General features: G+C 50.0%; 2 protein-coding genes and 1 long non-coding RNA gene across 4 annotated transcripts; 1 reads left to right on the top strand and 2 right to left on the bottom strand.

Moving 5' to 3' along the window:
* Positions 1–335: 335 nt before the first annotated feature.
* tmem11 (transmembrane protein 11) lies at positions 336–2,653 on the bottom strand. Its single transcript, XM_056575889.1, has 2 exons — positions 2,545–2,653; positions 336–1,394 (listed from the first exon to the last, which is right to left on the bottom strand). Exons 1-2 carry the CDS (start codon positions 2,589–2,591, stop codon positions 878–880), a joined length of 564 nt encoding a protein of 187 aa, XP_056431864.1. The 5' UTR covers positions 2,592–2,653; the 3' UTR covers positions 336–877.
* Positions 2,654–4,725: 2,072 nt separating this feature from the next.
* Positions 4,726–6,670, bottom strand: natd1 (protein NATD1). Its single transcript, XM_056576044.1, has 3 exons — positions 6,458–6,670; positions 5,797–5,915; positions 4,726–5,439 (listed from the first exon to the last, which is right to left on the bottom strand). The coding sequence occupies exons 1-3, from the start codon at positions 6,555–6,557 to the stop codon at positions 5,323–5,325; spliced, it is 336 nt and encodes a 111-aa protein (XP_056432019.1). The 5' UTR covers positions 6,558–6,670; the 3' UTR covers positions 4,726–5,322.
* On the top strand, positions 6,149–9,072 carry LOC130370398 (uncharacterized). 2 transcript variants are annotated; one of them, XR_008893034.1, is made up of 4 exons: positions 6,149–6,753; positions 7,530–7,620; positions 8,025–8,067; positions 8,948–9,072. It is a non-coding gene; the product is annotated as an uncharacterized LOC130370398 (long non-coding RNA). The 2 variants fall into 2 exon arrangements; XR_008893033.1 differs by having other exon boundaries at positions 8,022–8,067.
* The last annotated feature ends 1,802 nt before the right edge of the window (positions 9,073–10,874 follow it).

Below are 10,874 nucleotides of genomic sequence, written 5' to 3'. Positions count from 1 at the left end.
GACACCTTCACACTTAGTTACATAATTAGAACATTAGGTCCACCTGCTCTGTTCCACTTAATACTCTCTACATACATTTTGATAAACGTTGAAACCACCGTCATTTTGTTGGTGGTAGGAATTCTGAATCATTGAAACCCAGACGGCCTATTCCAAGGTGTTCGGAATCGTTGCATTGCTTGAGCAGAATTAACTGACCTTAAATGAATGAGATCTTGTAGATCTTTTTTTAACAACACCTAGAAGATAACTACAGCTGTGTTCCCCGCTCAAGTCCACTGTGTGGTGGTCATAAGTCATGCAGATGTACGTAAAACACATTTACACATGAAATAACATACGTGTTACTCTGTCCAGGAGACACTGTAGAATCTCTTTAATGAAAAAAAGCAAAAATAAAATACAGAAAGGTGAGTTAATATCCTAGTGTCTACGGGCGATGTTCAGCGAGTTAGGGACACGGTAAACTACATGGGGGGGGGGGGGGCAGAGCATGACGGTACTACTCAAAACACTCGGTCCGGTTCGAACTGCAACACTTTCTGTCCAGAAGACTTCAGACTCCGGTACCGGGAGGTCAGGGGTCAAGGGGCGGAGGTCGTCATTTACAGGCGGGGGACATTGGGGGGGGGGGTCCTTCTGGTTTAACTCCGTCCCGTGATTGTTTCAAGTTCAACATGGAAGCGGCCAACAGGCAGAGCTCCCTGGCCTGGTACCGGGTACCTCGTTACCCCGGTGACCGGGTGTCATGGTACCCTAGAACCGGCCTCTGTTCCTAACTTCTGGGGGTTCAATTCAAATTGATATTCAGATTTATTTTGTTATGTTTTAAACTCCTCCTCTCCAGCTGTGGTTGGCTGAGCCGGCCGCGGCGGCCTCATACGGCGTAGAGTTCGTAGATCTTCTTGGCGCAGTAGGCCAGGGCGGCCAGCGCTATCGTGTTGTGGAGTCTCTTTCTGTGCACGTCGTCGCGCCGGACCAGCACCACCGGCGTGGACGAGGTGAGCGTGTGCAGCGGCAGCCGCGAGAGTCTTTGGCCGTCGTACTCCACCTGGTACTTGCAGCAGGGGTCGAACTGCCACGAGATGCCGTAGAGGGCGGAGCACGCCACGCTCAGGGCGCCGGCGGGCAGCGCCACGTAGCGGGAGTACTCCGGGGGGAGGGACAGCGGCGTCAGCAGGCAGGCCGTGCCCGACAGCACCGCCGTCTTGTGGAGGCAGTTGCCCACGGCGATCCAGCGGGCGGTCTCGTCGCCGATGCGCGTGGGCTCGATGACGATGTACTTGTACTGCGCCTCTAGCGCCTGCTCCAGCTCGAACTCAAACTGGTCCTGGGCGTTCTCCCCGTTGTAGATCTCGTGCACGATGTAGCAGTCGGTGGCCGCCATCACTCCCCTGGGGGGAACACAGGAGGGCAGAGGTCACACCACAGGAGGGTCACGTTGTCATGCCAACATCAGGGTACGTATCAAGAGTTCAGTTTGCACACTCACCCACCGTGACCCGCATTACAGAATGCTTTTAAGCGTTAAATGGGACACATCTCCTAGCATGGAGCCATAAAAATCAGGACGTTAAGTTTCACCCCAAAAGACCTGCAACGTGAACATCGATCTCCATTTAACACACAACCCTCACTGCACGAGTGAGATCCCTGCGATAAACTGGTTTGACAGAACAGCGTTTGAATGTCTCCATTATCAAGAGATAAAAATCTTTTACCAGATAAAATCACCATCAATACTTATTAGCGTATTTCAGAGGACGGGGAAAAACACGATCAGAAATGACGGGACAACTAGACCTCTCCAACTGCATAACTTCATCCACTACTTTAGTCATGACATCCCACCGCGGGCCAAGGGCAGGCGGGACTGTTGCTCCGTGACACTCAATCAGGCCGTCATATCACGACTTCCTAGATCGTATATTTTGAAATCGACTGGTTATGCGCTCCTTGTCATTAAGAGGCCTTCAAGGAAAGTTGACCCAAAGGAAAGCCACTCTGAAAGGGCATCGGGCTGACCAGCGTCCCCCCGCCGTCAGACCCCCGCAGCGAGCTGCACCCGGGGTTGATGGAGGGGGACACGTTGCACCTTCAGCCCAAGGGGGGTCGGTCCCCGTAGCAGGAGGAAACACAAGGTTGGTCCTAAGTCGTTCTGAGCTAACGATAGCCTTCAAGCTCCCAAAGGAGTCAGTGATCAGGAGTTCTGCTGATCGGCTCTCTCGGAGCAGATCGATAACGTGGAGCAGCACGTGTCTGGGGCCTCCTGCCCTCCTCCAGACAGCCCCTGAGGACCGTATCCGGACCCCCGCGGGTCAACGCATCACCTGAGGAGCCAGGCGCCCGATAACATTCAGGCTAGCTGTTAGCCGCTAACCTTAGCTACCGATGCGATCGCGCCCCGCTCAGCAACGCGAGGAGCCGTTCGGTTTAGAACCCGAGGCTCCGTGCGCGGAGGGGGTACGGGTTGCGTGGACCGCAGCGGGAACAAGAGGTCCCGGTAACGGACAACCGTGCAAAGGTAAGGTTTAGCGGACTGACCTCTCCCTGTTTACTGGGACAGCGCGCCTCCTTCCCAGCGACGCCATGTTGGAGATGCAACGCTGACTGCGGCTGACGTTTCATGGAGCTGGGGGTTGTGGGTATTGAGGTGTCAGGAAGCGCCGCGGTAATGGGTTGTGCACCACTGGGAACTACAAATCCCATCGTTGATTTTACGCGGCGTAATATGACGTAGTTACAATATCATGTGAGAGAGGTCAGACTATAAATTAACATCATTACATAACTTCATACTTTATACAACCCAACGACTTTGTCGACGAACTGTATTACAATTTTCAAAAAGACACTACAACAGACTCAAAAATATAAAGATAGATCGAACTGACACACTTCGGAACACCGTTGGGAAATAACAAATCATTAATTGTAAATCCAAACCGACAGATGTTTGCAGATGCTTTGACAGATCGACTTTTCCCACAAGCGCTGTCTGGCAGTCTGAGAGGGGTCTCGGGTTGCAACGCGTGATGGACACGTTCCGTCTATTGGTCAATAGATTGTTAGCTAAAACTAAATATGTTTCGGAACATTTTGACATTTGCACAACTAATCCGTAAAATCTTCAAAATTACATCATCATTGAGTAAAAACAAAACCGGTAATTGGATGTATGGGTTTCATATAAGGAGTTTTTATCAACCTGTGAACTCTGAATAATGCATGTCTCCAATAGTGGAGGTCTTCACTGGTCTTCAGCTCAGTTGATTCCTGAATAGGCTACATGAAGGCACCATTATAACCACTAGGAGGACTGGTATGTCTCAAGCCTGTCTGCTACGTCCAATACACGCCAGGCTATTGTCAAAATAACATTTGCACACAAGTATAACTTTTATTTATGGAAAAATAAAAACAATAATAATTGATGGTTTGGATAAGATGATTGCAATGGTTTAGGTTGAAGGTGACCACCGTTGTTTTGAAGTGACCCCCCAAAAAACTGGCCGCCAGCCAGTATCCAGTGACAGAGAACCCCCCCATAAAGTTGGGAGTAGAACTCACAGCAACAAAACTATGAATTATGTTCGGTCTTAAAAACAAGTATTTACACCGGTTCCTCATTGGTTATAGTAAGCCTGATCTGAGAACGTGAAGCGGTTTGAATGCTGTGGCTGGAGGTCAACACCGCCCGGACACGTGTTCAACTATTTATTAACAAACAAACAATGAAAAACAAGAATCTAATGCATCTGTAGGGTCAGTTCATGTAACTATACAATAATTACATAGAAGTAGCTTAAAAAAGAACAGAAAATAGCAGAAAGGCCTAGCACTAATCGCCCTGTGTGGCCCCCAGTGTCAGTCAGCAGAACACCTTTCACTTCCTGTGCAGATTCACCTGAAGGTTTGTTTAGAGTGGAGGAGGAGGAGGAGGAGGAGGAGGAGAGGTGGAGGAAGAGGAGGAGGAGGTGTTGGTCCCAGAGGAGAGGAGGAGGAGGAGGTGTTGGTCACAGAGGAGAGGAGGAGGAGGAGAAGGTCCCGGAGTTGTTGGTCCCAGAGGAGAGGAGAGGAGGAGGTCCCAGGTGTAGATCAAGTGTAACTATTGACCTGGTTTGTAGTCTCTCAGGGCTTAGTGCTTCAGAATGAGGACGACTCAAACGGCCTCCAGGTAAATAACAAACCTATTCCGGAGTGAGGTCTCAGCTTACCCCCACAGAACCCTCAACGAGACCATCACCTCAGGGAACACCGAAGAACAACTGAATCATGGAAATGAAAAGTGACAAACTGTGTATCCCTAAAGCACGGGGCTCCAGTGACGGTGGGGGGGGTGTTAACTTCTATATGATCTATTATTGCACAGCACAGTGGGAGAGCCAGTCTATCTCTACGTGTCTACGTCTCTCTGCTGAGACAGGTTGATCCATCTTTGGTTCTCCAAGGATGGATGGTGGATATTAGTTTGAGCTCTTTGGTTCTGAAGTTCACAAGTTGTTTTGACAGAGTGACAGAAGAATAATAAAAAATAACACAAAAAAAGCAAAATACACAACTCCGAAGTCGCACATGATGGATATATTCTGCCCTAAAAAAAACAGGATCTGAAAAATAGCCTTCGGCAACCCAACCCCACATGCCCTTTGGAGAATCCTACGACCTTGAAACTAAACAAGCCTATCTTATCCTAAACACAGAAAAACCCAGATCAGAAATATATTTTCACTTCTCCACACGTAGCACTGATCGAACCCTTCAGTTTGACAGACTAAAGTATCCCATGTCACGACAAAGCTTCAGGGTGAAAGATAAACGCTAAATAAAAAGCAGTAGCGTGAGGCTAGCTAACCTCGAAGCGCCACAACCTAGAACAGAGTTCCCCTCGTGTTGACCTCCTCCACTCCTGGGTCAAGAGGACTCAACAAACAAAGACATGCAGGTGCTGCCGCTGGCCTGTACCCTGAAGAGGCTCCTCCTGGCTGGGGAAGAGTAGCTCCGTCGGCTGCTTGTGTTCTGGTGAGTCATGGCGAGTGAATCACTCACTCATCTCCCAGCCGTCCCTGCCGGAGGCCCGCAGATCGGCTCCTCGATACGGGCTGCCGAAGCCCCTCGGTGTTCATTAAGTTACATAATGTCTCGTTAACCAGGGGCTTGAAGACCTTGTGATGTGGACATCCACCCCCCCCAAAGTATGAGGAGAAGATGTCTCTCTCGTTCTCTCCCTCTCTCCGTCCATGCGGGGGTGTGTGCTCTGGTCCTCCTCCTCCACCCAGAGTAACCCCTCCTCCACCCCCCCCCCCCTCCTCCTCCACCAGCTCACTGGTAGATGTGCTCAAAGTAGCGTGGCTGTGGGTTCTCCTTGACGTACTTCTGGATGTACCAGCAGGTCAGGTGAGCCTTCAGGTCCTCCTCCACCACGAAGTCCATGGCGGCCTACAGGCGGCAGAAACAACAGGACATGAACCCAGCATCCACGTGATAACAGAGCACACGGGTTGAACGCGTCAATCTGAAGTTTCGGAGGCAAACTTAAAACCTTCATCATTAATGCTGATTTTGTGATGCAGGCGATTGGTCAGACGCGTTATATCTTGTCAGAAATGCAAGCTGTAAGATCGCTACATAAAAACACATGGCATGCATGAAATCTGTTTTACTGCTTGGTTAGAAAGTGAATCGAAAGTCAATGCTCAATTCGAAATTCAATACTCGATTCAATACTACGTTCAAAAGGACCGTCTGCAAGACGGTGGGTTGAATTTCGGGCTCCCCGCCCCCCAGGCCCGCTACCTTCGCCAGGTGCTTGGCGATGCCGCGGCCTCGGTACGCGTCGGGGACCTCCGTGTGCTGCAGGTCCACCGTCTTCTTCCCCACGTACTCGTACAGCAGCACGGCGCGGTCGTGGGACCCTGAGCACAGACACGGAGCGTCAACAAGTGGTCGCGTCATCCGTTCACACACGTTCATCATCAGCCCAAGCCACCGGGTAGGATGTCAAAAAAATGCTTTGACGCAATCACGGAACAATATTGATCAAACACCACACTGAGGAAGATTCCTCTAAGAATGCCAAATGTAACGGAAGCACGAATCACACGCTGTATAATGGACTGGTTCTTCTGGAACCCGATGACCCCGTTCCTCAAATGAGCGATACCAAAGGTCTAGGACCCCACGATGGACGAGGGGCAGGGTGGGAGTGGATCCCATCCACCGGTGGGGAATGGATCCACTTAGTGGGCCCGACGGACCAGGTGGAGCGGGTTGAGTGGAGCTTCGGGCTAACGGCATCATCACACCCCGACCTGCAGCGCTTCACCAGCGGCAGCTCCAAACCCCGGGGATTGAAGCCCCGCAGGAGAGGCTGTCCGCGGGCGGTCGGTCGTTCCCCCGGGCTGGACCACCAGGCTACATGTAGCCAGCTAGCTCCCCGACGTGTTGTTGAACTTACCATTCAGTCTGATCACAAACTGGCGTCTTTTCTTATCGTGCTCAACGTTGATTGGAGAGTTGTTGATTTCGAGGACATTTAATTGTGATCCATGTGCCATTATCGCTATTCCAGAGGGTGTTAAACGGGGACTGCTGAGCGCCAGGACGAAGTGGAGCAGTGAGAAATGGCCCAAACAGATTCATGGACACCAGAAGCAAAACACTACAGGGAAATCAGCTGTGGCGTCACGTGACGATGGGCCAATGGGAGGAGAGGAGCCCCGTCTGGACGCCAGGTGGCGCCAGAGAGACTCGGTAAATACCAGCATGGACCACGCTGCAGAATAGGGTATTTCTGCTCTGCTGTTTTATTGCAAAGGATGTGATTTCAATCGCCATACCAGCTCAATCGTATGATCTCCCAGAAGAGCCATTCGTTTATGTACTGAAGCAGTTTATTACGCTTAATCTTTAATGACAATTGTAAGCACATCGTTGGTTTAATTATTAACCATGTTTAAGACAATATATTGGACCAATTTAGACTGCCAATGAATATGCATAATAACATTGATATGACCTTGATCTAACTCAATCAATTTTAAATTAAATCATAACATACCTGTAAAAGGAAGAAGAAAAATACTCTTCAATAGTTAACCAAGGTAGGCCTACACAATAACTGCAAGAGGCTTACAAAATGATTTATACTGAAATATATCATATTTATCTGCAACAATCTATTCACTATGGATGCCTCAATTATTTACTATTTGTGTCATAATAGTATCCTGTTCTATTATACAGTAGAGCAGTGAATAGCTGGTTAGAGACCAACCCTCACTGAAATGAAAGTATGTTCTTGAGGTAAAACTAGAACCTTGTTCCACCTTCTGCTGGGCACAGTCTGCATGTTTCCAGACAGAAGAGTCTGTCAGGTTCATTAACTTGTCTCCCTCGCTAAAGCTGTTTCTCCTAATCCCCCAAACTAATGGATTGTGTCAACTCCTCTGTTGGATTAGGGGTCCGTGTGTGCGCAGACACCAACACACACGCCTTGTTATTATGGTATGTTCCTCTCCTGTTGCTAGGATCACAACGCGCTTCATGTGAAGAACACTCCGGGACGAAACTCCATGGACTACAACAGGAATGGTTTGGTGCAATGTCGAAGAAACTAAAGTAAGTACGTTTATGGCTGAATGCTCTTCAGAGTAAGACTCTTGTGTTTGATTTGATCCTGTATATAATACTAGGCTATAGGCTGGTATCCACGTCCCTGATTGGTCCTAAACTCAACACCACCAGGCTATGGTCTCAATGTGTATGTCATGTAAACATAACGTTCATAATTATTTAGATTTGGAAAATCGAATTAATTAGTCAATGACACAAATTGGCAATTATCTTTTTAATACATAATACTTAACGCATAAATAATTTCATTAGCAACAGCATGTACTTTGGATTTCTGATTCGGAAAAGCGGGATTCCATTTCTAGTCTATTCTGTTTTTTTTCTTGTAACATTGAGAACATTTCACCTGCTGGCTGATATGATTGATTGATTCTGTTCCGCTGAAGCAGAGGCCATGAGGCACCGGCCACCAAACCGACCCCTAAGAAACGGGTGAGTTGTCAATCAGCAGCTGATACTGTTTTTGTTTCAACGTGTCATCTGCTTAAATGATGCCCACACGGTACAAGTGCAGTACATACACGGTTACCCCAATGCACAATAGTTCAGCAGACAGCTGGTTATGAGACAGGAGAACGTTGATGCTGCTGAGTCAGGACTCAGAGTCAGGAGTCTGGGTCAACTCTGAGTCAGGACTCTGAGTCAGGACTCTGTATCAGGATCAGGACTCACTGAGACCTGACCCAGAGTCCTGACACCGCTCCGGCCTCGGCTCATTGATCCTCCGCCATGCGGTCCAGTCCAGATTTATGTGAACGTCGAAGGCTCCGCATTGGAGAGATCACGCCTCGCTCTCGCAGATTGGAATTGACTCGACTCATCTGTGATTAAGCTTTGGCTGTGTGCGCACGCGCCCGTGTGTGTGTGTGTGTGTGTGTGTGTGTGTGTGTGTGTGTGTGTGTGTGTGTGTGTGTGTGTGTGTGTGTGTGTGTGTTTGATGCATGGCACTTAAGCAAATTAAAAGATCCCAGGGATTAAAAGATACTCTCTAAGGTTGGACAACGAGTGCCTCAGAAGACGTTTGGTAAGGAGAGGTGTTTAAGCTTTACGCACCATTTAACACTGGGCAGTATAGCTGTTCCATGTTGTCTGCTCTGTGTGTGCGTGTGTGGTGTGTGTGTGTGTGTGTGTGTGTGTGTGTGTGTGTGTGTGTGTGTGTGTGTGTGTGTGTGTGTGTGTGTGTGTGTGTGTGTGTGTGTGTGTGTGTGTGTGTGTGTGTGCGTGCGTGCGTGCGTGCGTGCGTGCGTGCGTGTGTGTGTGGATTCCCTTCTCAATCCCCCCCCCCCCTCCTCCTCTTTCTGCTCCGGGATAGGACCGAGACGCGCCCGCAGGAGAGGGTGAAGGTAACCCGGCTGGTGGAGTTAGCGCTCGGAGGAACAGCGGGTCTGGTGGTCGTGAGAGCAGCAGGAGCACCAGTTCAGGGGGCAGCAGCGGGAACGTGGGAACCACCACACACACTGCCTCCATCGCTTCCAGCAGCGGTACCGGCAGCTCCAAGCCCAGTAGCGCTCTGAGCGGCCGGGGCCGGAGAGCCGAGGGCCGAGGGGCCAACCCGGCGGGGTGCAGCAGCCGCAGCGCCCCGTCCCTCCCGCCGCCTTCCGCAGGTCCGCTCAGGAGCTACCGCTCGCTGAGCCGGCTGGACCAGGGAGCCGCAAGGGACGGTAGGACACTCGGGTCCACTCGGTCGTCTTGTCTTATGTTTTCAGTCACATTTACACGTGAGCGTGTGCGATACATTTATTTGGTGATTGTTTTGTACGGTATTACTATGACTTATGTTTACATTCTAGACTTAACCTTATTCTGCTCTACTGTACTCTAGAAGTCATTCATTAGTCGTTGTAATCTAATGCTCATACACTGTGACAACGCACCCGTATTAAAAGAAGACACAGAACTCATAAAAAATGAAACAACTTGATCCCGAATAGAGCCGTGACCCATGAGCAACGTCCGGTTGTGTTTTCAGAACCTCCGTCTGCACGCGTCATGCCCAACTCCCGAGTCAGACGTGGACCCCCCTCCTCGACCCCCGGGTGAGCTCCGCTTCAGACCCATGATGTAACGCGCTACGAGGCGGCTGTGGGCAGTCAGTGGTCTCCGTCTGACGAAGCAGAGCGTCTCTGTGGTTCCCTCAGGGCTCACGATGTCTCTCTGGTTCTCTCAGGGCTCATGATGTCTCTGTGGTTCTCTCAGGGCTCATGATGTCTCTGTGGTTCTCTCAGGGCTCATGGTGTCTCTGTGGTTCTCTCAGGGCTCATGGTGTCTCTTGCCGCTTTCACACCAAAAAGAACCGAGAGCCAGTTCCGGGCTGGTGCTAGGGCCAGTTCCAAACTGGTTCCAGCCTTACCCCAGTTAAGAACCGGTTGGTTTCACACCGGCCAGAGCCAGCCATAGAGCCGGCGTGAGCAACGTCATGACGTCACTACAAACGTCTCCGCTAGTGAGCTTGGACAGAAGCATACGGCCGACATCTTTCTTTATTCTGGGTGGAAATAGTAACATAGTTACGCCATTAAATGCGTTTATGGAAACATTTTTAGCGAGAAATGTGCATTTTACTTTCATAACGTTCGCTCGGTGAATGTGAAGGATGTTTGGTTTGATAGTTATGACGAAGAGGGAACGCTCCGTTCACTTGCATGGACACGGACTCATCTAGCTGCGTTGGCGCGTTGACGCGTTGAACCACCACTACAATGATCAAGCGTCAGGTTAGGCGCGCAGAAGAACCCTCGCGCCAGTTTCAAACACAACAACAACAATTTCGTCTTCGATTCAATCCGTGTATGGTTCGTTCTTTGAATATTCCGATTTAAAACAAAATCAGAAAAAACAAAAAAGAACCATACACGGATTCACGTCCATTGTTTACTTCGGTGTTTTAAAAAATGCCGGTCTTCGTTGGTCTTCCTGTTTATGAAGGTTCGGATAACTCCGCCCCCTGCCCCCGGCGTAAAAGCGGTTCTAGTTCTAGCCCAGCTCTAAAGTGGGGCCAGAGTTGAACCGGTTTTTAGGGGCCGGAGCCGGTTCTTTGGCGGTGTGAAACCAAAGCCCTGGCCCTAGCTCCGAACTGGCCCGGAACCGGCCCCGATTTTGCGGCGGTGTGAAAGGGGCATCTGTGGTTCTCTCAGGGCTCATGATGTCTCTCTGGTTCTCTCAGGGCTCATGATGTCTCTGTGGTTCTCTCAGGGCTCATGATGTCTCTGTGGTTCTCTCAGGGCTCATGGTGTCTCTCT

Source organism: Gadus chalcogrammus, chromosome 2 (genome assembly GCF_026213295.1).
Source record: "Gadus chalcogrammus isolate NIFS_2021 chromosome 2, NIFS_Gcha_1.0, whole genome shotgun sequence".
Classification (NCBI taxonomy): Eukaryota; Metazoa; Chordata; class Actinopteri; order Gadiformes; family Gadidae; genus Gadus; species Gadus chalcogrammus.
This window is presented reverse-complemented; position numbering and strand designations above follow the sequence as displayed.